The following is a 24,813-nucleotide window of genomic DNA, read 5'->3' on the forward strand; positions in this document are numbered from 1 at the left end:
GCCACAGACACACCCCTACACACACACACACACACAGATACACACTCAGACCCGTACACACACACACACACACACCCCTACATAAACAAATACACACACCCTCAGACCACTACACACTGACACACCCCTATACACACAGAGAGGCAACCTCAGACTCCCTCATATCCCTACACACATACCCCTCACACACACCATGAAACCCCTACACACAGAGACACAGCCCCAGCAACACACACACAGGCACCCACAGACCTAGTAACACAGCCAGACTCGCAGACAGTCATAATCATACACACTCTCCCCATCATGCCCCTACACCCAGACCCCCAGTCACTCTCACACACACCTATAAATCTTGCAGCTCTTCACACATATGCACACAGCCAAAGCTACGTGCAAACACACAGATACAGTTAGGCTTCAGAGATACTGGACAGGAGCCAGTCTACTCTCAAAACCTACAATGACATAGCTATGCCAACAGATGCTGGAAGTAGGGTTGCTGCTGCACCTCCTGGCTTGAAGGGGTTTCCTTTCCATTATATGCAGGGTTTACAGTTTGGTTCAATGGTTCTCAGCACCCCCACTATACAAATTGTTCCAGCACCCATGAGCTATGCAGACTTAATCCACCTCCCCTCCCCAGAAGACTGCTTCCTCGGACCTAGTTACCATCGCTCAGGGAGGTGGAGTTCCTAGAGTGCTGGAAAACCCCCTTCCTTCACTGCAGTCCACAGCTACACTATGAGGTTATCGTGGCATAACCATAACTGTGAGTATAAGGGATAGAGTAGATGGCTCAGATCCTGGGTAACATATGAGAAGGAACCAATGAGACCATAAACACTGGCCAAAATGATTGAAAATGGCCACTGATTCTGGAAAAAGAATGAGGAGTGCTTGGAGTCTAGTCTCTGAGGAGCCACAAGTACTCCTCCTCCTTTTTGCTGATACAGACTAACATGGCCACCACTCCGAAACCTGTCACTGATTCTGAGAGTCTCAAATATTTGGGTCTAACTTGGGCCAGATTTTCAGAGGTGCTGAGCACTGAAAAAATCCAGTTGAAGTCAGTAGGAGCTGCCATTGCTCAGCAACTCTGAAAGTATCTTCATTTGGGCAGCGAAAAATTGAAGCCTTCTGAAATCAGTGGTCACTTTTGAAAATGGCTGCCTGGTGTCTGCAGAACCGTACAGGTGCTATTGCCTAGGTATTAGGGTGCAGTGGTCGTGACCCAGCAGTTAAGGAGGAGGCTTTTCCATTACAAACTCTTGTCATGTGCATTGAACAGCGTGGGCTGATGTGCCAACTTGATTGCCCTCTCTAAGGTGAATACCCTTGAAAATGTTAACATTCCATTAAGGTGGGTGCTAAGTTATCCCCATGTGTGCATGGGAGGGTGGAGAGGTTGGAAAGGGGCATTCTGGCTGTAAAGACTGTTTCTTTGTTTGTATAACCTCCACTCTGTTTTTTAAATGCCTGGACTTTGTCCTCCATATGGGCAAAAACTTCTGGCGTGTCACGCACAAGGGACATGCCATGTGCGCTGAATTAAACCTTGCACTTTTCTCTCTCTCTCTAAGGATTTTTGCCTTGTTGTCTGTCAGTGTTGTATCTAGGCACCTTCCACGTAAATAGATTACCAACAGCAAAGTACCGCAGGAGACTGCATGGAGTCTCTGGCTTGTGTTCCCTTTCCTGGTTCTCAGAAGCTCTGCTTGGGATAGGGTTTTCTGTTAGCAGGGAACAAGGCAGCAATTGAGGCAGTGAATGCCTCTCTGGTTATAATGGTAAAGTTAAGGTTTATTTCACTTTAATGTACGTGTCAGAGGATCTCAAAGCGTTTTACAACCAATAATGAATTGAATCCAAGGCAGAACCTGCAGCAAGCTTGACCTAAATTTGGTGCACAGACCCCTTGCATTCTGGGGGAGATTCAGACAAAATAAAAATGAATTTTTTATATATTTAAAATGGGATTTATTGAATTAAATACAAGCCTGAATAATACAGTTACTCTAGCATCAGTCTGGTGTGGAGTTTGAAATTGGAGTCCATTTAATGTATCTTGCCCCCACAATTTCAATTTGAACAGGCTGTAGATCTCTGTATTGAAAACACAGACCTGAAGGGTAGGAGCTGTCACAGGGTAAAGACAGCCTGGTGCAATGTGTGTGTGTGGACATTTGGTACTGTTTGGTTGGCCACTTCTGCTAAACAATTTGGCAGTGAAATAGTTAACATGTAAAGCGTCATTAATACGTTCCAGAGTCAACACCCCAGCGAGACAAATGGGAGTAGCTCAAACCTCCCTAGGCTATTGGCTGAGGCTCTCTGCAGATTCCCAGGCATCATTGCCTCACTCACACTTGAGTAACAGTTGGAAGGTTTCTTCTCAACCATTAGGGCTGGAAATGGAGCTTTTAATAAAATGAAAGCTGAGACGCTGGAGTCCAGTTCTGCAGGAAGTTCCCTAGCCAAGGCTGTATGAGGCGCAGACCATGCCTCGCAACACAACTGTTCTGTTTCTCGCACGTATCACTGACGTCCTGCGGAGCCATCTCCCAGCGGGTTTATTTCAGCGTGTGACCCTCTGGATGCACAAGGCTATTTACTTCCAGTAATTGCCTTTGTTGGGCCAATTACACCCCAAGCATAAATGCCCTGGAACATCCTAGGGATGAGTTCAAGCGGTGATGATGCTCCAGTCCTTGACCTAAATGCTCTCAGTGCTCGAGTGAGGTTGTAACAAATTGGTGTCTTTGGAGGACCCAGCTCCAAGTGACTGGAGCAAACCACTCCAGTGGCAGGGCTGGACTCTGCTTAGTCACCCTAGCGTAAATCCAGAACATTTCCATTGCCTTCATGGACATCACTCTATTTACTGTGTGTGGCTGAGATCCAGACCTGCTTCTGTCTCACCGGCAAGAACCCTGGTCTGGGAGGCAGCACTGCTCTGCCCTGCCAAAGACGTGCCCACAGAGAGCAGAGCAATCAGCCAGGGAGTGGTGTCTTCCCCTTGCTGGCTCCAGCGTGGCACTTGTAATTAAACAGCTCTGCTTCTCCAGCTGGAGCAGACAGCAGTAATGAGGCTGGTGAACTGACAAGGAAGCAAATAAGGGAGCCAGGTTCATTCTCCCTCCCTTAGAATCCAGGAGAGGCTAGAAGGGAAAGAAAGCACCATTTGCCAAGGATAAGCTGGGAGGCTGGGGAGGGGACACGCCCCAGCCCTGCAGGGCTAGGAAGGGAGGCACTAGCACAGGAGTATTTGCACTGACGGTGGTGAAGGAAATGCTTATTGCACACTGAGCCAAACCCGATTTTGCAACCTGCTCCTGTGAGGTATCAAGGGCTTCCTATGAACAAGGTCATGGGGTTGAAGGCCAGACGGGACCACCAGATCATCTAGTCTGACCTCTTACATTTCACAGGCCACCAACCTACACACTGAGCAAGACACGGCCTTGCTGAGATCCTGATCACTACCAAGCCAGCCTCTCGCCATCCTACAGGGGTCTCTTAGCGGTCGTCCCCTGAAAGCTCTCCCCATTCACCTTGCAATACAACTCCCATCATGGCCTTCAGCAACTGAGGAGACCATCGCTATCACGTCTCATGCCTCCTCTACACTGCAAGTGCAACTGGGCCTTTGCAGCCCTCTGCTGGCCTGATGACAACAAACACCCAGGAGTTTAGGATGGACAACAGCAGCTTTGTTAACCCAACGACCTTGCGATAACTGTGTGCGCACTCTGCGCCAAGCACCCTGCCACCTAACCAGGTTTGTATTGGTGCCTCCTGGGAAACCTGGCCAGCTGTCCCATAGTGCTTCATTGGGGGAGACGTGCACAGACAGGCACCAGCAACACATGGAGCAATGACCTCTGGGATGCCCTTCCACACTGAGAGCTGGGAGAACAGAGGAGTGGCCGATCCATTTACAGAAGCAGTTAGGGAATCCTGCCTACACTGCAAAAATAGTACATGAAGCCTATGTGCTGGCTTTGGCCTCTGAGTGGGGGCTGTCCTGGTTACCAACTGAACATTGCTAGTGGGGACAAGCCATGAGTAAAGCTGATAGGGGTACATTGTTCAGAAGTGGCTGCTGAGCTGCCATCTCCCTGAAAGTCAGTGGGTCTTGGGCTGCTAAGTGTCTAAGACACTTTGCAAATGGGACAGAGAGAATTTTGCCCTCTGTGGCTAACAGGTTACAAAGAGGGCCAAATGGATGAGGGGGGAAGAGGCCATGAAGTTAAAACCCAGGAGAGGGGGACATGATCTGGACAGAATTCCCAGCTCTGCAACTGACTCACTGGGAGACATTGGGCAAGTGGCTTCATCCAGCCTCACTTTCCCTATGTATAGGATTGTGGCTAAGGATACTCACCCATGAGAGTAGAGAGGGGGGTTAGTTTTACGTTATTGTTGTTTGTAAAGCACATTGAGATCCTCCAATGGCAGGCCATAGAGATGTGCAATGTACTCCCTCCCCCACAACAGCCAGGTGCTGTCCCCCTCAGGGAAACCTGTTAATAACACCAAGCATGCAGCACCAGCAATGAAGTTGTGCATCACTGGGCAAGCCACATTCACATGGGCAGAGAGCCAGTGTGAGCAGAGGTCGATGCCACCACATCCCACCTAGCACGGCCACGCCATCACCAGGGTGGAATAAAGAGCTCATTTCACCAAGGCTTTTAAAAATTATTACTACATTGTGTATGGGGGGAGTGGTGGGGCAGTGTTCCTCATAATCACGAATAGTGACGGAGCGTGATCTCTCAAGACATCACTGTTTGGGAACAGCTGGAAGATCCTGATACCTGGATTATTTTAGGGAGGAAAGAGAGTTGAAGTGTTTTCCGCTAAAGGTAACTGCATGCTTGAGATGAAATCCTGGCCCCATTAGAATCAAAATGTCCATTGATCCCAGGATCTTACCCTTAAACTCCATGGACCACCCAGAAGTAACTCAGTGCAAGGCTGCATAGACTGAAGTGGTCTTTGACAGAACTGAGCTCAGACAGGTTACTGGCTTGGAAGAAAACGAACGCATGGTAGAACAGTTAGACTTCGGTCTGTAGGAAAACACAGCCACGGGGACCAGAGGCAGAAATAGGAGGTTTTATTTAGCTATATATTTAATACAAAATTTTAAACAGTGAATTTCATCTTCTGGCCCCTACAAACCCACTCAGGGAGTCCATTAAGAATTTTGGAAATCAAATATTGCAGGTAAGAAGTTGATAAACATAAAGGACTTCTTAGCAAGATTTTAAATGGCAATGAATCCCCTGCGACACTGGTCTCTCAAAGCTGCGTTAGCAGGGTGGGGGTATCACTGGCCATCTCAGTGGAGAGAAGGGCCACTGAGGGGCTGAGTCTCAGAAGCGCTCAATATCCACAATTTCCTTTGAAGTCCATGGGAGCTGCAGATGCTCAGCACTTCCAAGAATCCAGAACATGTCCAGAATATACCAGGAAAACAACTTTATGGCAACTAGAAACCAGAGTTTGATACTAAACAAAAGCCTTGGGTTCTTCTGGCACATAAATATGGAATGATGGACATAACTTGCCTGCCAAGTCCAGAATATCTGAGAGACCAAAGCACCTGTCACGGGCAGGAAAGTACAGTCTGCACAGGATCTCCTCAGGAGCTGAAGTCCAGGGAGGTCATTACAGGATCCAGTTACCTTGATTCATTTGAAAGTGGAGTTAGTCCTGGTGCAAGGTGCACCCCACCCTGGAAACCGATGTCCTTGGCTTGCTCAAATTAAGCTAAACAACAGCAGGTAATTCTGGACTTGGCCAAATACCGAATTGCTAGCCAGTTCACACGGTAAAATCAACACTGCCCTCTTTTGGGCATTTGGCAGTATGACAAGCCTCCTATTTAAGATAAAAACCTGCCCTGTGCCTTTTAAAATTCTCTTAAAATCGGTGCCCTGCTGCTCTTCTCCTCCCCAAGGTCTCTCTGTGGATCAGTTTAAACTGAACACTTTCCACTAGTCCCAAACTGGAGTGAGGCTGCTTAGCATTGAAAGTCAAGGCCCTTCCCCCTCTCTGCCAGATTTAATCCCACCTGGACTTGGACTGAGGATTTCATGCTCAATTTCTCCAGTGTGGCAATAAAGACATCGGGGAGGAGGAGTTTTATAGGGGCACCTGTCCCCAGTCAGCTGTAGGCAGAAAGATGATCTGTCCTAACAGAGAAGGACCTAACTCTGCACCCCTGGATCTTGCTGTTAATAGCTACCGACTCAGAGCTCAGGACAGTAACTATGCTCTAGAGCCCCTTAGCAATGCAGTGCAATTTCCAGCTGTGTGACAATCTTCCCTTAGCAACCTCCCTCGCCTCTGCACTAGAAGGTGACTAGGGCTTAAAACATCAGCACATCTGGCAACCACAGGTAGCGTAGAACGGCCTGTGTTGACAGCAGTCTACACAGCACAATAACCTAAAAGCCTCACATATACACACATCTAGGGCCCTCGGCTTCAAACAAAAGCAGCCTGGCTTGAGGCTACAAACCTCCCTAGGCTGATGAGCTGAGAACAGCAGCTCGGCATGCATGTGAAACTCCAAACTGTCCAAGAGTTAGCAGAGGCATCAGGGCAGCTGGAGTGCACGGCTTCCCGTCTCCTACCGCAAGGGGAAGGAGAAGAACTTGTTCCCAGATCTGCAGCGGATCTGATCCCACTGGAATCGCAGCAGGAATGCAGAGTCCTCAAACCCATCCACGATCTCCTGGAAAACACACCCAGGGTCTGTAAGGGAAGTGTCACTGTGTGTGAGCTCAGGAGGCTGCCTGCAGATCAAGTCAGCCACTCACAGCACACAGACCACGGCTCACCTTCTGAAGAGGTTGCAGCTGGAGGTCCTCAGGCTTCCCAGGCAGCTCATAATGTAACCACCTTAGAGAAGCGGAATTAAACACAAACTCCCACCTAAAAGGTTATCTTCCCTCATCTCTCTAAGGTTTACAGTTCAGCCACCTGAAGGCTCCCAGCTGACGATAAGTGGCTGGGAAGTTACCTGAATCCCTCCTCGTCCCTGGAGACACCTGGCTGGTGTGTTACTTGCATTTCCCCCACCACCACCCTCATCTTGGGAGACAGCTGCATGGGGAGTTACCTGAAGCTCCTGGAGGCACTGCCCTTCCAGCTTGTCAGTCAGGTCCCCGACACACCAGGCCAGGCTGATATGGAATGATGGGTTCTGTACAGAGAGATACAGAAGCTCAGACAGAGCGATGGAATGGCAGCTCAGTGCAAAGTGGCTGCAAAGTCAGAGAGCTGGTGTAACTCAGCCCTGCAGGGTCCCAACACCCAGAATCTCCAAGTGCTTTACATGTGTGAAGCCCCACAACCCACCATGAAATAGGTAAGCATCATCATCACTACTTTACAGATAGGGACCCAATGCGAGTCAGTGTCAGGGAGGGAATTAGATACCATGAATCCTGGCTCTCAGGCTGCCTGCCTCTGGTATCAGTAGCAAAGGCTGCCTTTCCCCGCCTAGCATCTCTCAGCTTTGCAAGATGTATTCATAACGTGTAGAGAAACACCTCGCACACAGATACAGATCTGAGACGTAGTTTGACACCTCTGAGACAGAAGCAAGCACACAACTCAGCCCACAGACTCAGAGATCAAAATTTATTTAATAAACCCCCCAAACCCTGTAAGTGAATTTAGGCACAGTGAAAGACACTGGACTAGCAGCTCAGGAGATTGTCCATAGAACGGGCAGCATCAGTGCCAGATTCCTGCACAGTGCCCCGCCAATGTGCCTCAGAGATGACCGGGGTGGGACTCTCCATGGCCCATACAACCCTAGGCCGTTCTCCTGCGAACAAGGGGCCAGTTTTCGTGGTGGTTTCTGTGACACGTCCCTGTCCCCTGGGAATGGGGCTCAGACCCAGAAAACGCATCTCACAGACGGACCATTGGACGGTAATGATTAAAAATCACTACAGTCCTGGGCGGGATACGATCTTGACGTGAAGGGCTTGTGTTCGCCCCATTCTCATTTGGCAATACCGACCTCCAGGCACTACCGGCAGTGAGTGACCTCAGGCCCTGGATCCAGTCAGCCACTGACCCCTGGGAAATGCCCTGCACAGGGCCTTGAAAGCTTGGTGCTACTGCAGGCAGTAATTAATGACCAGCATGGCCACCAAGGGGAAAGCAGCACAAATGAGTGACATGAGAGCAGACAAACCAGGCTCCTCCTTGGGAGGGGGCACAAGTGGCGAGTTCACACTGTGATATGTTTTCCCACTCCCTTTTATTTGCTGCATCTGAAATCCAAGCCCCTTATGAACTTGTTCCCACAGCCTCCATATTAAAGCCAAGGGAGCAGCTAAGAGCTCTGGCCTCCCTTTGAGGTTTTGGACAGGCAGAGAAGCAGGAGAGGACAAGATACAAACCATTACCTTGTAGAATGTTGGGAGATCAAACTCCTCCATAACTTTATCCACCTCCGAGACCAGCTCCAGCAACTGAGAATGCCCACACGAGACCTCCAAGCCCACAAAGGTCCTGCGCACAGATGGGGGGAAAGATGGAGTGCAAGAAGAGCCTCCGAGCAAACTTTTGTTGCGCAGGAAGAGCAGTGTTAATACTCTAACTCAGAGTCCCCTATGAATTTGGGCAGGATGCTAAGGGCAACTAAGTCCCCATCCTTTCCCAGAGTCATGTCAGACTGAGGGGAAAAAAGTAGTGGAACACTCCTAAACTCCACCTGCTATCCAAGTTCCATCTGCTCATGACACCAACACAAGCCAGAACCCACAGTGGAGTCGGCAACTTTTCCTAGCTTTTACTGTCCTCCTTTTTCATGTGCTTTGTTCAGCAATGAAATGGTTAACAATCTCAACATTTTAAATCGGCGTTGTTAGGCTTCAGAGTTAACATACAACAGAGATGACTGGAATAGCTCTTACTTGTCAGGGCTATTGTTACAGGCTGCCTGCAGACTCAGGCAGATGTCACTGCATTGGTTACACTGAAGTCACCTTTGCAGCTAAAAGGGCTAGAGGCTTAAATTATTTTTTTGAATGAAAGCTGAGGTTCTGCTGTGCAAGGTGATACCACCAGGGAAAGGTACCTGCTCAATGAGCTGTCATGAACTGGTCCAGTCAGATAACTGGATTTATCAGTATATTTTGGGCTGCCAGCCTGGAAGTGATGCGGGGACTGGGAGGACGGCTATGAAAACCGACAGCAGCAGGTTTTGGGGACAAATGGAGATGATATCACATCACACAGCCACCAAGCTGCTTGACATTGATCAAGGGGTCTGTGCACAGCATGAACCATCCTCATCCACCCCCCCTACTGCCAGCTTTCCCCTACTCCCCAGTGCTCTTTAAAGGGTTGGCAGCTGTGCTTCTCGCTCACCTGGTTCTGTGCTGGTTGGTATACACCTTAACCTGGCTGGCCGTACAAAAGAACCTGAAATAGGGGAAAGAAGCACATTTAACTAGGGCAAGAAACAAAGGAGGAGATGCGAAGTGCCCCGCCATTAAGCTGCTGCAGCAGGGCTTCTCTCACTGGCCAAGCGCCTGGGCAAAGGCCTGTTTCTATCAAGGGTGAATCAGTCCAAACTGAACTTTCCTGGGGCTTGGATCAGTCGTTACCTCCCTGAGGTTCCACTCTGCTGTGCACTTCCCAAGCCTAGACATCAAAATAGCATGAGGCTGTGCCTGGGGAGCCTCCAGGCCAGACGATACAACACTGTCACTGCTCCTGAACCCAGAGCCTCCTGGGCCACTGCCCTGCTTGCCAGACTAATCTGGCACCCATTCAAATCCAAGGAAAAACTCCCATTGATTTCAATGGGGCAGGATCTAGCCCCTGTGTAGGGGTCTCGAGAGCAGACACTGGATTAATCGGGCTTCACAGCCCGTCACGGGGAATCGCTAGGAGTCCCAGAGTCAGAGCAGGCTGGGATGTTAGGAATGGCTGGAGTGACCCGAGGAGAAAGGGACACGAGGGGTGTGAGCCTCCAGGGTTTTCTGCTGCTCCTACCTGTAGAAGGAGGCTACACGTTCCTTGAGGGATTGGACCAAGGGGTTTATCCAGTGGTAGCGCAGAACCACGCTCTGGGAGAGGCTGATGTGGAATTCCTCCATGGCAGTGAGCGACACCGCGTACCTGCGGGCACGGGAAACCAGGAGCTCCCGCAGTTCCAGCAATTCCTCCTGGATTTCACCTGCCAGGGAAAAGAGCAGCAGGATTAGAGCCTGACCCTCCCGCATAGCACCTGGCCCCGTGCAGAGGGCCTGATCGGTCGGCCGGTGATGAGCTAGAAAGCAGGGACAAGCCCTGGATTCTCGTACATGTTACACACGCTAAGGAAGCCTCACACTGGCCCTGTGAAAATGGGGATCATCATTATCCTTATTCCCCAGGAGGAAATAAGGCACAGACCTGGGAATAAAACCTGGGAGTCCCAATTCCCAGTCTCCTGTTCTAACCTCTACATGGCCCTGCCTCCTTATTTTACAAAGGTAACCAGCACCAACCTAGGCATCAATTAGCAGTTACTGCCAAGCCGCAGATAAGGGAGAATATACATCACATGGGAACTTGAATATACACACACACACGTTTCCCTTTTGACTCCTTTGGTCTAATGGAGGCCTCTCTCTTACCCGCTCTGTTTGAATGGACAGAATGTCAGGGTGTGCCAGACCCATCTAACAGGCTAGTGCATTTACTGACCATATCACTGGAAAGCAGCTGGCACTGGAGAGAGATGTCCAAGCCCATTGTGAGGAATGGGAGCGAAGGCTCTCACTAGGGACCGGGCTTGCTGTCAGTGTGCAGAGACAGGTGTTCACAAGATTTGCTCCATGGGCGACCCATGCGGGTCCGCACATCCGACTCCTGCCTACACTGCTCCCACACTGGGGACATGGAGGGCTCCACTCCCAGGGGTCTCTGTCATGCGTCTGTTCCTGCCAACACCAGCCCCACACTGGTACAGAGAGCTCCTCTCCCCAGTGCTCTCACTTCTTCCCCTGCTCCAGCACTCACTGTCCCCATACAGGGGAAACAGAGGGGACAGGCCTGAAGTTACCTACAGGGAAGGTAGACGTATGTCGCCCAGTTGCCCCGCTCATGCGGGAAGCTGCGCACTCGTCCACCATGCTTTGTGCTGTCATCTGTGACCTCCTCTTCCTTGTCTCTGAACATGTTTAAGACGCTGTCCGGCACAGGGAGGCGAGGAATTGGCATGCTGCAGGGGAGATGGGGGGAGGAGAAGAGGAAATTAACAGGTATGGGCCAACCCCAGAGAGAGGCAAGTGTCCTCGGCTAGGTGCACCACAGACAATGGCTCATCCTTCCTCATTTGCACAGATGTGTTCTAGACTCCTCCAAAGTCAGCCAGCAAGGAGAGCTTCTATAGCGAGTTCTGGAGCCAGGGAGGGTTCCCCCTCTCAACGCAACGGCCTCCATCTGTTAGCCCTAGGTTCCTGTGGCTGGCCCTGTCCTGTGCAATCAGTTTTAACCCTCTTCCCCTTCCTCCCCTTATGAAACCTAAAGCCCTGACTCCATTCAGAAGCCCAATAGGTCTCCCTTTGCTCTACCCATTGCTAATAATATTTGTGGTTTTGCAGAGGACAGATAATCCCACACAGTCCTATTGTGCCCCCATGACCAATTCTTATTTCTTCCCCTAACAGAGGCTTTGCCCTCACTCTTGTCCTGAAGACACTTCCATGATGCTATATTTCAAACACTTCAATGAGGGAGAACACTTCAGTTACCAAATGCAACATCACTCACGGACGACCAAACTCTGGCTGCCACTGACAAACTGGAAAGTGACACATACCTGGCCCTGGGTCAGTCCTGCATCTTACAGTCACGAAACATTCTGCAGCTCCAAACGGCCTGTCAAACCTACTCACCGACACTGAAAAACCACTACACAATTCAGCACAACCAGCAGGTGACCCAGGGTGACCAGATGTCCTGATTTTATAGGGAAAGTCCTGATTTTCGGTCTTTTTCTTATATAGGCTCCTATTACCCCCCACCCCCTGTCCCAATTTTTCACACTTGCTGTCTGGTCACCCTAAGGCCACCTAGCAGAGATCCAGAAATAAAACAGGAAGGGACATTCACTACAGGTCAGGGTTAGGATGTGTTTGGTTAAGGGGGAGTCCAGGCCTAGGGTTGGAGGTCCTGCAGGTCAGGACTGAGGGGAACTAGCAGATCTTCCAAAGTGGGTTAAACTAAACGGGACAAAGGTGCCCTTAGTGCAGAATAACTGTGTCCACAGGGGGGACATAATTGTGTCTGCAGGGGGGAGATTCACACTCTAGTTTATTTCACAATAGTTCCCATGTAGACAAGCCCCTAGATCTGCCAGTGCTCTCTCCAGACCTGCAGCACTTCCTGATTTCAGGAGGCCTGGACTGGGCTATTAAGCACCAGATATTTGGGCTCTGACCCCGTGCAGACAAGCCTTGGTGGGGGCTCAGGAGTAACCCCTGGGCTGAGGGCTATGGGCAGAGCTGTGTGGGGTCCAGAGGACCGCTGCAGGGCAGACTTGGGGCGAGCCCCCCTCGATCCCGATTTTCCTCTCACCTCCAAACTTCACTTCGAAGCAAAACCTAGGAGAGAAACCAAGCGGGGAAACGCGCGGAGCTGTGCCAGTGCCCGGCCGCACGCACCGGGGCCCCCCTCCACCAGGCAGCCCCCCGGCACCAAACCCACCTGGGCTGGGCGGGGCCGGCTCCGTGGGTCCGCGGCTCCCCCGCCCCCTCCTCTCTTCTCCCCGCAGCTGCCGGGGAGCCGCCGGCTTCAAATCAGGAGAGCTGCTGCATGTAGCCCACCAACGGCAGCCCGGCTCATGGGGCCGGCAGCGGATCACCTCCGCCACAGCGGCCGAGAGACCCTCCCTTCCTCACAACCAAAGCGTAGGGAGTCCACGGCCTCGCCTGGACCCCAGCCGCCGCGGTTACCAGCGCCGGGGGACTGCAGCCGGCCTTCGAGCCCGGCCCGGGCCCCGGGGGCTCGTTGCGGGGACCGGTGGCGGAAAGAGGTGCAGCAAGGCGGAGGAGGTTGCAGAATCAGAGAAGCGTGGGCAAGGCCCCAGAGGGTGTAGAAGGCCGGAAGGCGCCTGGACTGGCGAGAATGCGGAATGGGGCTGGGGCTGACCTCCAATAGGATGGCAGGAGGACGGGCAGCAGAAGGGGAATAATCACATGCTGAGGAAGCGGGTGGAGAAAGGAAATTGGGTCTCCCGGTGTGTAGAACCTGAAAGCTATTCCCGGACTCAAGCTGACGTACATAGACAGGGGACACCGAAAAGGTGGGGAAAGAGGTTTGGGCCTGGCTCAAGGTGGGCAGAGGAGTCTCACCCATAGGGCGGAGCAGTGAGCCCGGGACAAGGGATTCCAGGTCCTCTTCTGCTTCTGTTTTTACAGATGAGTGGGGGAGGTGGATAATTTTTTTTAAATACTTTTTCCCCCCCCATTCCCATAAATGGCACCCCAGCCCGGTCTAATACCACACCCTTCTCCGGGCTAGGTGCACTTTCACTGGTCAACAGAAGCTCCAGGAGGCGAAGGCTTTTCTCTGTACCACAGAGGAACACACCATTTAGCAGCTCAGCAGAGCGGGCAACGGCCATGCAGTGGCAGTGTGCAGCCCACCACTGAGTGTAATATCACAAATTCCACCCGGAGCCTGACTGCGTGGCGGGGACCAAGCATCCATGGCTGAGATAATCAGCCCACAAGTCAGACCTGGGCAAAGCGCGAGCGGGGATTGGCGGTGGGGTTGGATCCTGATAAACCTGTGAGCTTTAATAGAGAATCAGTGGCTAGCCCTCTGCAGCCAGTTATACAGAGCGGGTGCGGCAAGACCAAGGCGCTAGGGTTTTGAGCGCCCAGGTGGACCGGCAATTTCGCCGCCCGCGCGCTCGTCTGCGGCTCCGCGTGGGAGCTGCCCACAGTGTGCCTGTGGAGGGTCCAGTGTTGCCTGCGGCAGTTCACCGGAGCCGCCGGAGCAGACGACCGATTCAAAGGCATGACTAACGGCAGCTCCATCTGAGCTGCAGACCAGGCGGACTGCCGGCCGCAGGCCACCACTGCGGCGCTCCACGGCCGAGCCTGCATCCGCCCCTCTGGCTGCCCCTTGACCCAGAGAACACCCGTGGGCTGCCGGTCTGCTGCGGTGGCACCCTCGAACGCCAGGGGCTCCTGGCTGCCGACTGCCGAGCGGCAACCCCGAACACACCGGACAATCCTTGGGCTTGCACGAGCTGCCGCAGCGGCGCCCTTGACCCAGGAACTCCTCTTGTTCACTAGCTAGCAGGGTCTGCTTAACCATTTAAAAAAATTGGGGGTGGCCTTTTTGGGTGCCCAATCTCGTGCGCCGTTAGGACGATTTCCTAGTCCGCCTAAATTGTTGCACTGGCCACTGGGCGCGGGGAGGGAACCCTCGAACAGCCTCAGCCGATGGAAAGGGGCTTGAGATATGCAGATACCCTAGGTCCATGAAATCAATAGGGGACTTTGTCACGGGTCAAGACTTCCACAGAATTGTCCCTGCCCAGTCCGATGTGGGGGCAACCGCCTCCAAGGTCGGGGCAGCCTGCCCAGCCCCGCCTCTGCACGCCCCCACGCAAGTTCCCCCGCGTCCGGCAGGGGGCAGTGTCGGGGGCGCTGTTCCCCCTGCGTCCGGCAGGGGCAGCCCCAGTCTCCGGTCCTCCCTCTGCCCCGCCTCGACTCCTCCGTCCGGGCTCGCAGCCGCCGCCCACCGAGCCGTAGCCGAGCCTCAGGCCGAGGCACCGCCACCCCCGCAGGCCAGCCGCCGGCCTGCCCGCCTGTGGCCCCGGCCCCTACCTCGGCGCCGCGCCGCCGCGACGCCTCGGTCCCGCGCTATATCATATTAATGGCCGGGTTGCGTTCCGCGGCCTGCGGCCGCTAACGTACGCAAGAGTCCCGGGAATCGGAGGAGACCGCGCGCCGCGGCCACCACAGGGATGAGCCGGGCTGACAGAGGCCGTCCCACCCCCGCCGGGCCCGGCCTGCAGGTGAGAGGGGAGCCGGGAGCGCCGGGGCCGGGCAGCGTCCCTCCCCGCCCCCGGGATCCCCCGCTTCCGGGCCCCGAGTGCTGGAGGGTCCCCGGCACTGTGGGGCGTCCCGTAGCCCGGTGTGTCCCCCGCTTCTCCGGGGGGGCTTCCCCTGCCCAGATCCGTCCGCCAGGGCTGGGGGATCCCCCTCCCCTCTCCTGGCGGGCGTGTCCCAAATCCTGGGGGTGCCCCCGGCCCTCCCCAGCCAGCGCTAGGGGCTGTCTCGTTCCGTGACCCGCTTCCTCGGGTCCATCCTGCCCCCCACGGACCCTGTCCCGGGAGCCCTGTCTCGCCTCCTCCTCCCACCCCGGGACGGGAGCTGTGCCCCCCTGAGACCGAGCCCCGTTATCTAGTTCTGGCTGTTTTGTTCATTTCTTCCCTTCTCCCCAGCTCTACTCCCAGTTTTGTCTCGTGTCTCCCCCTTCACCTTCCCCTGCAGTTTTGTTCCTCCCAGCTGGAAATGTCTCCAGCTGCACACGTAGGGCACGGTCTGGAGGGGGGTGGGGGTTACTTCTAAGTTAACTAAACACTTATTTTTTTTGAGGATCTGCAAGTTAAACTTCGTGGTTTGAATGTCTCACCTTAAGGTCTGGTTGAACAGGGGATGTAATATGAATGGGACTGAGGGGGAAGCTTCATTTCCTGTCATGTTTATAGGCTCATTACAAAGAGGACTTTCAGTGGGGTATTCGTAGCTTTTCCTGTTTCTCTTCACATATTTTAACTACCTTGTGAGTTCTCCATAACATAAGGTGTAGGTTGTTTTAGTCAGCACTGGCTTTCCTTTGATCCCACCAGAGTGAAAGCCCAGTGGAGGACTCGGATGGGACTGTGTGTGAGGTAGCTTACTAGATCATACAGTAAACAGGTAAAGATGTCTTTGAGGAACAGGTAGCAGCTGAGGGTGCTTGGTTTTGTCTGAAGATCTAGCTGTATCTTCTAATGGTGAATTATTAAACGTGTTTAATAAGCACATTAACCTTAAGGGTACGCTGCAGGCGATAAATGCCAGGAAATTCAGAGGAACACTTATGCTGGAGTAAACCTGCGGGAACAGCCCATTTAATTAAGGCGCGTGCCTGTGCTCTGTTTTGCTCTTTGCCCCTTGCTGCTGTGAAACTACTTGGGTTGGAATCTGAGCCCTTCGCTCTTGCATGTAGCCTCTGCTGCTGGCCTGCACTCTGGAGTTATTCTTCTCTTTGTGATGTTTTATTTGGTTGAATTTGGTGCTGTGATTGTGGCTTGGAGGCTGAGCAAGAAGTGAACCTGGGCCTGAAATGGAGAGGTGCTGATCAGAACACAAATAGGTTTGTAACAGAAAGGCAAGAGAAATGATAAGCAGAAGGTGGATCAGATTATGTTTCAGATGGCTACCTTGCCATCCTCTTCTCCAGTTTGAGAGAGATTATAGTGTCGTCATCTTCTGTGTCCCACCAAGGGATGAGCTAGACTGAACATCTGCATTAACTTGTTTATATATAGCAATGTACCAAGGTGGGTATTGCCTGACAGCTTTATATGGGTAGTATCTTGCCGTTTCCATACTGCATCAGGCCATATCCCAGAGTGCTGTCTCGGTTTATCTATCAGACTGCATAACAGCCAACTAGAGATTAAACTTGCCCACGGGGGAAGTTTTTTTTCCTTCTTCCTGGGCAGTTAGTGGTTGGCTTATACCCTGAAACATGAGATTATCTATTCTTAAAGTCTTAGTCCAGCTAGTGAAACTGCAGATATTCTTTATCAATTGTTCTGAATTAAAGCTGGGGATAGGCTGGAATATGCAGGATTGGAAAGGGAGCTCCCAGTGAAGCTGCCAGCCCGAAGGAGTTTGGTGGCTTCTCTGAATAGTGCACCATTAAATAGAACATTGTAAAGGCAAATCGGTTAGTGCAGCATTGTGTTGATAGTGGAGCATCCTATTGAGTACCAAGAATAGTGCAACTCAATGTGAGCTGAATGCCATGCAGGCCTATATGAAGTTTTGGGGTGTTTTTTTTTTTTTTTTTTGCCACTGATGTGTGAGACAGTTGCAGCAATGAGTGGGAGACTAACCCATCAGTTTCTGCTGAATCCAAAGTCATCTGTTAATGGGAAACTAAGGCCTTGGCTACACTGGGGCTTTACAGCGCTGCAACTTTCTTGCTCAGGGGTGTGAAAAAACACCCCCCTGAGCGCAGCAAGTTACAGTGTTGTAAAGCGCCAGTGTAAACAGTGCCTTAGCTCTGGGAGCGCGGCTCCCAGCGCTGTAAGCTAATCCCCATGGGGAGGTGGAATACCTGCAGCGCTGGGAGAACTTTCTCCCAGCACTGGCGCCGTGACCACACTCGCACTTCAAAGCGCTGCCGCGGGAGCGCTCCCGCATCAGCGCCGTACAGCTGCAAGTGTAGCCATACCCTCATATGAAAGCTGGAGCTTTTGAGCAGGGCCTGGGATAGTAGTCCAGTAGGAATATTGGTACCCTCCTTCTTCCTAAGAGGTGGTGGTGGAATTCTTGCCACAGGATTGGCCTGCTCCTGGGCCTCACTGTTACCAGTCACTATCTTTGTCTTGTATCTGCTTCTGGCTAATAGATTTAGTCTTACTAGGAGGTACATTTTCTTAGTTCTGTGTTATGCATCTAGAGGATTCCAACTCCTGTGAAGCCGCCTTTGTAAGGTAGAAAACATGATACCTTTCATTGGGACAATGAGTAAATTATGCACAAGTTTGTAGGCTCCAGTGATCCTCCCTTCAGCAGGTTGGTAGTCTCTGTAACCAAACAATCGCATTATGTACTCGGGCCACGTTTGCTAAGAGACCTGTATGGCTACAAACACTTTTGAGTACTGTGATCTGTCTGTAAGTGGGCCTTTGCTCCAGTCCAATGGGTTAATGTTGTGTGACCCGTCATAAGCCGAGTAGTTGTTTCCCTGGAGCCCTCTTGTTCTTCCTAGTCTCAAAATAAGCAGATATCTTATTCAGTGAGGCTGTTTCATTTCTACAGCTGTGGTGTCAGGTACGCTACCAGAGTTGGGGATTGGAAGTAAATCCTGAGATATCAGAGACTATTTCCCCAAGTGAGCCTGTGGTACTCAGCTAGTCCTAACTGGATCAGAGTGGACTCCACTTGTGAGGCTAGATTTCAGTGTAAAACTTGATTGGCTCCTCGCATACAGCCGTGTGCATCTACCCCCTTGGGCTGCACAACAGTGAGACGATGTTTTAGTTTTAGTAGATGTGTTGAACCTCAGCAGAGCCTGTCTTGCTCCTGTGCAGTGATGTATGTTTTTTTTATCAAGGTTTGTGGAGGGCAGTATTTTTAGCCCGACTAGGGGCTGTATGTCTGCTTGAGTGAGGTTTATGTGAAATAACTAGAAAGGTTGGACTTGGCTTTTGGCGAGCAAGCCACTTTTACCATCACTAGCCAGTGGTTTCATAACAAGTGAATGTGTGGGGATTTGAAATCGAAATGTTGGTTAAATTAATCCAGTTGACGATATAGTCTTCTCTGCTGAGAATTTAGGAACGAGATGGTGACAGGTCATCTGATAGTCTCAATCTGTGCCCCAAATGGGGACAAAGACTCCCCAGACCCTCTGTAAACTGAAACAGCCACAAGTACACAAGCTTCCCTTTCTGGGCCACCACAGTTGATTGAAAATGCAGGGAGCCAAAAAACATGGCTGCCAGTCCTTAGGACAAGGTCAGTCTAATGGGACTGTCAGGGCAGGACTTGGTCCCTTCTGGTCCTAGGTAAAACTTGCCCCAGACTGTGTGTTCAGTTAGTTTGCCCCCCTTTTTGCGTAAGTGTGGCTTGCATAGACTAGATAGAAGAGATTTTTAGTTTGATCCATGGGTTAAACTTAAGGCTTGAACGCACAGTTGTCTTGCTTACCTGTGGGAACTGATGTGAGCTGTCTTCTTTCCTTGCAGAGTTGTTCCTTGGAGTGTGTTCCTCACCTTCCCCAATGTGAGCGCATTGGGTCAACACGGACAAGGGCCTCCTCTTGTCTTCAAGACACTCTTGCTTCTGATTTCCATTTAGTTTATCCAAAAAACTTGAGACAGGCTCTAACGCAAAGCTCTCCCTGCTGCTAATACCTAGAGAGTGGGCTGGATTCCCCACCCCCAGTTCAGGACCAGCTGCTGGGAATCAGTATCTTCTGAATTGATCCCCTCGACCGAGAAGCTGAAGCTGCGTCTGCTAAAACCCCATTTCTTTCTCCCAAGCATGTCAGAAAGCTGGCAGCAGCAGCAACAGCAGCAGCAGCAGCAACCACAACAGCAACAACATCACGCCGGGACAGCAGCTCTCCCAGAGCACTCGATCCCTTCAAGCACAACTGAAAACCCTTTGGGTTGCGCTGTCTACGGCATTCTGATCCAGCCAGACCCCAATCCGCAGCATCACCAGCCCCCCTCGATCCAGGCTGGAGAGCCGTCCCACAAATGTGGCGTGTGCGGTCACGACCTCACTCACCTGTCCAACCCACATGAGCACCAGTGTCTGCCAGGACACGACCGCTCCTTCCAGTGCACTCAGTGCCTGAAGATCTTCCACCAGGCCACTGACCTGCTTGAGCACCAGTGCATCCAGGTGGAACAGAAGCCCTTCGTGTGTGGGGTCTGCAAGATGGGCTTCTCCCTGCTGACCTCCCTAGCCCAGCACCACAACGTCCATAACGGCAGCGCCATGAAGTGCTCCATCTGTGAGAAGACCTACAAGCCACCTGAGGCGGAGCACTCCCAGGCCCTCGACTCGTTGGAGAAGCCCTACACCTGTTCCATTTGCCAGAAGACCTTCAAGCACCTGTCGGAGCTCTCGCGGCATGAGCGCATCCACACTGGCGAGAAACCTTACAAGTGCACCCTGTGCGACAAGAGCTTCAGTCAGTCATCGCACCTGGTGCACCACAAGCGGACGCACAGCTCAGAGCGGCCGTACAAGTGCACGGTGTGCGAGAAGACCTTCAAGCACCGCTCGCACCTGGTGCGCCACATGTACGCCCACTCGGGCGAGCACCTCTTCAAGTGCAGCGTCTGCGAGCTGCACTTCAAGGAGTCGTCGGAACTGCTGCACCACCAGTGCACGCCCAGCGGGGAGCGCCCCTTCCGCTGTGGCGAGTGCCACAAGTCCTTCAAGCGCCCCTCGGACCTGCGGCAGCACGAGCGCACGCATAGCGAGGAGCGCCCCTTCAAGTGCGACCTGTGCCAGATGAGCTTCAAGCAGCAGTACGCGCTCATGCGTCACCGCCGCACCCACAAGGTGGAGGAGCCCTTCAAGTGCAATCTGTGCGAGAAGGGCTTCGTGCAGCCCTCGCACCTGGTCTATCACCAACATGTGCATGGCATAGAGAACCTGTTCAAGTGCAACGTGTGCCAGAAGGGCTTCAATCAGTCCTCAGAGCTGCTGCGGCACAAGTGCGTGCAGAATGCCGAGCGGCCCTTCAAGTGCACTGTGTGCAACAAGTCCTACAAGAGGTCCTCGGCCCTGCAGAAACACCAGCTGTCGCACTGTGCCGAGAAGCCGCTCAAGTGCACGCTGTGCGAGAGACGCTTCTTCTCCTCCTCGGAGTTCGTGCAGCACCGCTGCGACCCGGTGCGCGAGAAACCCCTCAAGTGCCCCGACTGCGAGAAGCGGTTCAAATACGCCTCCGACTTGCAGCGGCACCGGCGCGTGCACACAGGCGAGAAGCCTTACAAGTGCCCGTCGTGCGAGAAGGCCTTCAAGCAGCGTGAGCACCTCAACAAGCACCACAGCGTGCACGCCCGGGAGCAGCAGTACAAGTGCATGTGGTGTGGGGAGAGGTTCCTGGACTTGGGCTTGCTGCAGGAACACAGTGTCCAGCACACTGCCGAGGGGGCGTACCAGGTGGCGGCCTGTTTGCCGTGAGGCTTCTTGGCAGGCTTCAGCGTGCATGCAAACCTCCTCAACCGCCCTCTTCCCTTCCCTGATCATACAGGATCGATACCCATACCTAGGTGGGGCAGCGGGAGATGGGCTGTCGGCCTGGTTGATAATGCTCTGGTCACTTTGTTCTAGTCCACTTGTATTAGTGTCTTATGATCTGACGGACAATGTGTGAAGAGTCCAGGGGGGTGGAGGAGAAGGGATGCAAATAGTGAAAGCAAATCAAATACCTGCTTATCCTCTTCTGGATTGTAGTTCACACTGCACCTGCAGTTCAGAGGGACGTGAGTTTGCAGGTCTCTGCTCAGCTGCCCCCAGGGACTGTAGCCCTTTCCCACTCCCCCTAGTAACGAGGTTCCCTGAGAGAGTCGGCTGACTGTCCCTGTCATTCAGAGAGGCTCAGGAACAATCCAGACCCAGGCATGACTTTCTCCCCAGGCATCGCTGCTCTGCAGTGAACCAGCAGGCTTCCATTTTGGGAGTCTTCCTGCTTGTTAGTCCAAACACAGTTAAGTTGCTTAAAGGCAGTTTTGAGTTAGTAGCACTGGTTGACCAAAAGGTCCTTGGAGCTCCCCAGACGTACTTTTCAACAGTGAGCAGAAGGGAACAGCATCAGGACTGCTGTGCTCCAAACGCACTAAGTCCATTGCTGCTTTTCTTTGCTGGCTGTAGAAGTCTGCAAAGGATCCTTTCCCTCTCACATGACCGCTAGGATCTCTGGTGCAGTCTAAGGGTTACATGAGTGCTGCATGGTATTTGGAGAAGTTGGCTAGGTCAAGCCTCTAGATTGCCAGTAGTCCTGGCTATTATTGGTTGAGAACCTTAAGTCTGGAAGCTGCTCACCTGGGGAGACTCTCTGAATTTTCTAAGAGTTCAGCTGGCTTGAGGCATAGCTCTGCTATTAAGTCTTAAAACTGCTGCCAACACAAGCCCTTCTCTCGTAGGGCTACTCAGTGATGCCCTTGGACAAGGCATACAATCCCAGCCTCAGGGGCCTCTGTGCTGAAATAAAGAGAGGTCTCTGAGTGGGATCAGCAGTAAAACACTAAGGGGTGGGGGAAACACTACTATTAAAATACAACTTGGAAAAAAATCCGCGAAAGAGAAGTTTGTTTAGAAATGAATTTGAGGATTTGGGATTGTAATTGGGAGGTAGGAGCCTGTAACTCAGGTTCAAATTCTGTGGCATTAAATTGTGATCTTACGGGGCATGACCTCTTTATTCTGCTCAGTCAGTGGGTAGGGGAGAATTAATTCTCTCCTGTGTAATTGGCTTCTTGGGAAGGGCTGGTTAGCAGAGGGTCAGGGATGAATGTTTTCCTTTCTGCGTGTCCCTGTGGACCCCTCTCGTTGGTCCTTTATCCCATCTGTATCCTTCATGGGAATTGCATCTTTATATTGCGACTAGGAACCATTTAAAAAAAATCACTATAAGCTGTTTTCCCATTTGACAGGGCAGATCCAGCCCCAAAAGCTGTTGTCTACAGAATATTGTTGGCTTCCCACGACCAAGGGTTTTTCAGATAAAGTTTGGCACTTCCTAGGCCAGAGGAGTGCTTGCTGCATTAACCAAAATCCTTCCCATGCCACCAGCCTGGCTGGCTAGTGTTTGAATTGGGGGTACACAGGTTGCAACTAGTGAGAACAGGATGTTGGTCAGACTCCCTGCATGCTGCCCAAATAGATAGGGTCACAAAAGCAGTTCCATTGTGGGCGACAGACACCCATGTTAACCCTGTAAAAGGTTAAGTCATGCCTGTTTTCTCTCAAAGGATCCCCCACTCCATGTCCACCTCCGGCACCATAAAGAGGACCAGAGCTTATTTCCACAGGGGGCTGGACAAACTGAATGAACAGGTCCCAGCAGGGCTGAGTTTTCCTCACGAGCAGCTTTAAGGCGTTTAAATGAACCTCTGGCACCTGAGGAGTGAGGACTCAGTCAGTGCTCTTTGTATTTCGCGCTGCCTCAAAGATGTAGAACCGACTTCTACCAAGTTTTTTGTCTGCGTTTATTTTCCATTTTGCTTTTTTAAAAAATCAGTTTGTTAATATTCATTAAAAGAAATCCTGTATAGTTTAATTTGATGTCATTTTGGATCTTTAAAAAGAGAGATTCCGTTCTAGGTAGCTGGTTTTTGATGTTAATATATGGAGTTAAAGATACACTGAACTATAGGAGTAAAACTGAAACAAAAACAAGAAAAGCTAGTCTTGTTCAGGTTGTCTTTATAAGTGGGTAAGACTGGGAGAGTCAGAGGTGGCGTTGGAGGGACATCGCTAATGGAAGTTGAAATTCAGGATATGGGGGGAGAACTGAGGAACCAGCTTGTTCAACATGCAATACATTTGGCTATAGAGACTATTTTTGATCCAGCTGCAGATCATTTTACGTTTTGCACTAATGCCTTTGGGACATCCATTGGAAACCACCAATGCTGGTGAATTTGCTCATAAGGTGATAAACACATTTAAAATTAAAGATCAAGAATGGCTCCCAGTGTCCTCCCTCGTTTTGTTTTGACGGCCAGAAGTATTGATAGTTCAGAACCTACAGGTAAATGTTCTGCAGGAAACTGCGCCACCAAGATTGGGTAACAGACCTTGCTGGTAGTGCTCTGCCAGGTACTGTATTCAACTTTTTTGTGGAGACACCAGAAAGTGGATTAATGAGGTTCTGCTATTGTTAAACAGCAAACAATAGATTTATCGTCTGTGGCAAATACCACACCCTTCTCAAGAGATCAGAGGAGTGCTGTAGAGGCGGATCTGAATGCATAGTAGGCAGCAGTGATGTGGCACCAACAGTCTCCTAACCCCTTTCAAGTAGAGAGAGAAATTATTGGCCAAATAAACAGGCTCCTGTTGCAGCTCTGCAATACTACTTTTATTCCTCTCTTCCTCTCCTCCGACTCTGGTTTCTGTCCCGTCCGCTTCAGAGCACCAGCTAGCTCTGGATGCAAAGGATCTGTTTTCAGTTTAGTACCTCTCCCTGGTTTTTGTAACCGATTTAGGAGCCTGTGAATCCAGGCTAAACCTCATTGCGTTTCCCACTGGCTCTGGTGCACTCTCATGCTGTCTGCTCCAGCCGGGAAATCAGTGAGCTGCTGAACTGTTCAGGGCAGGAACAGGTAGCTAGGCAGCACAGCATGGAGCTGGTACCCTGGCTGCTCTGTGCTGGAGTGGGCAGCTGACCTCAGCAGTGGCAGAAGACAGCAGTTCTGTCTTTCCTGCTGTGTGAGTTATTTCTAGGGTAGTCCCCAAAACAGGGATGGTTGGTGATGAACTGGAAGGGGACGGAGAGGATGTTTGTATTGCATAGTTGAGAGATCTGGTCCTTTTCTGAGATGGGAATGCTTAATTACACAGTTAAGGGATGGAGGATGCTGATGTACAACTGGAGTCACCAGAGGGTCTTCATTTGTAAAGTAAACAGCTGGTAAGTCACAACCGAGGCCTGCCCCTGATGCCAGTGTTACAGGAGGGTTAGGTTTGTGCAGCAGTGCCTGGGCAGGCCCTTTGCATGGGGGCTGCTCATTTCTACCCACCGTAAGGCACCTTCATCCTGCCAGAGCACCATAAAAGGGTCTTAGTGTAATGGAATCAGGCCCAAAATCCGTTGAATCTATGTCCAATCTGTGGAAATGCAGTTCATAGCTGCAACCCTGCAAGCTAGAGATGTGCATTTCTCAAGTCTGTACGCACCCAGGGCTGTTACCCAGCTCTCGGGTAGCACAGATGCATCCCAGGAGCCCTAATAGATGGTAAATGTTGAGGTGACAGGACTGCGGGAAAGGATCCGGGGGTTATAGCGGATCAC

At 51.7% G+C, this 24,813-nt stretch overlaps 2 protein-coding genes across 3 annotated transcripts; one reads left to right on the forward strand and one right to left on the reverse strand.

Annotated features, from left to right (window-relative positions):
• Window positions 1-5,103: 5,103 nt before the first annotated feature.
• USB1 (U6 snRNA biogenesis phosphodiesterase 1) lies at window positions 5,104-12,912 on the reverse strand. 2 transcript variants are annotated; one of them, XM_032785004.2, is made up of 7 exons: window positions 12,739-12,912; window positions 11,097-11,251; window positions 10,039-10,222; window positions 9,409-9,462; window positions 8,442-8,547; window positions 7,139-7,222; window positions 5,104-6,751 (listed from the first exon to the last, which is right to left on the reverse strand). In XM_032785004.2, exons 2-7 carry the CDS (start codon window positions 11,248-11,250, stop codon window positions 6,647-6,649), a joined length of 687 nt encoding a protein of 228 aa, XP_032640895.1. In that variant the 5' UTR covers window position 11,251; window positions 12,739-12,912; the 3' UTR covers window positions 5,104-6,646. The 2 variants fall into 2 exon arrangements, with proteins under 2 accessions (XP_032640895.1, XP_032640888.1); XM_032784997.2 differs by having other exon boundaries at window positions 8,442-8,598; window positions 12,739-12,893.
• A 2,103-nt stretch (window positions 12,913-15,015) lies between these two features.
• Window positions 15,016-23,076, forward strand: ZNF319 (zinc finger protein 319). The gene is made up of 2 exons (XM_032784983.2): window positions 15,016-15,064; window positions 19,019-23,076. Exon 2 carries the CDS (start codon window positions 19,317-19,319, stop codon window positions 20,976-20,978), a length of 1,662 nt encoding a protein of 553 aa, XP_032640874.1. The 5' UTR covers window positions 15,016-15,064; window positions 19,019-19,316; the 3' UTR covers window positions 20,979-23,076.
• Window positions 23,077-24,813: the final 1,737 nt, after the last annotated feature.

This window comes from Chelonoidis abingdonii, chromosome 19 (assembly GCF_003597395.2).
Source record: "Chelonoidis abingdonii isolate Lonesome George chromosome 19, CheloAbing_2.0, whole genome shotgun sequence".
NCBI classification, from domain to species: domain Eukaryota; kingdom Metazoa; phylum Chordata; order Testudines; family Testudinidae; genus Chelonoidis; species Chelonoidis abingdonii.

Coding starts and splice junctions, on each gene's coding strand:
- ZNF319 (XM_032784983.2), top strand. CDS start 19,317: ATGTCAGAAAGCTGGCAGCAGCAGCAACAGCAGCAGCAGCAGCAACCA.
- USB1 (XM_032784997.2), bottom strand. CDS start 11,250: ATGCCAATTCCTCGCCTCCCTGTGCCGGACAGCGTCTTAAACATGTTC. Junction 8,599..9,408: donor ACCAACCAGCACAGAACCAG/GTGAGCGAGAAG, acceptor GCGCAACAAAAG/TTTGCTCGGAGGCTCTTCTT. Junction 6,752..7,138: donor AGTGCCTCCAGGAGCTTCAG/GTAACTCCCCAT, acceptor TGTGTTTTCCAG/GAGATCGTGGATGGGTTTGA.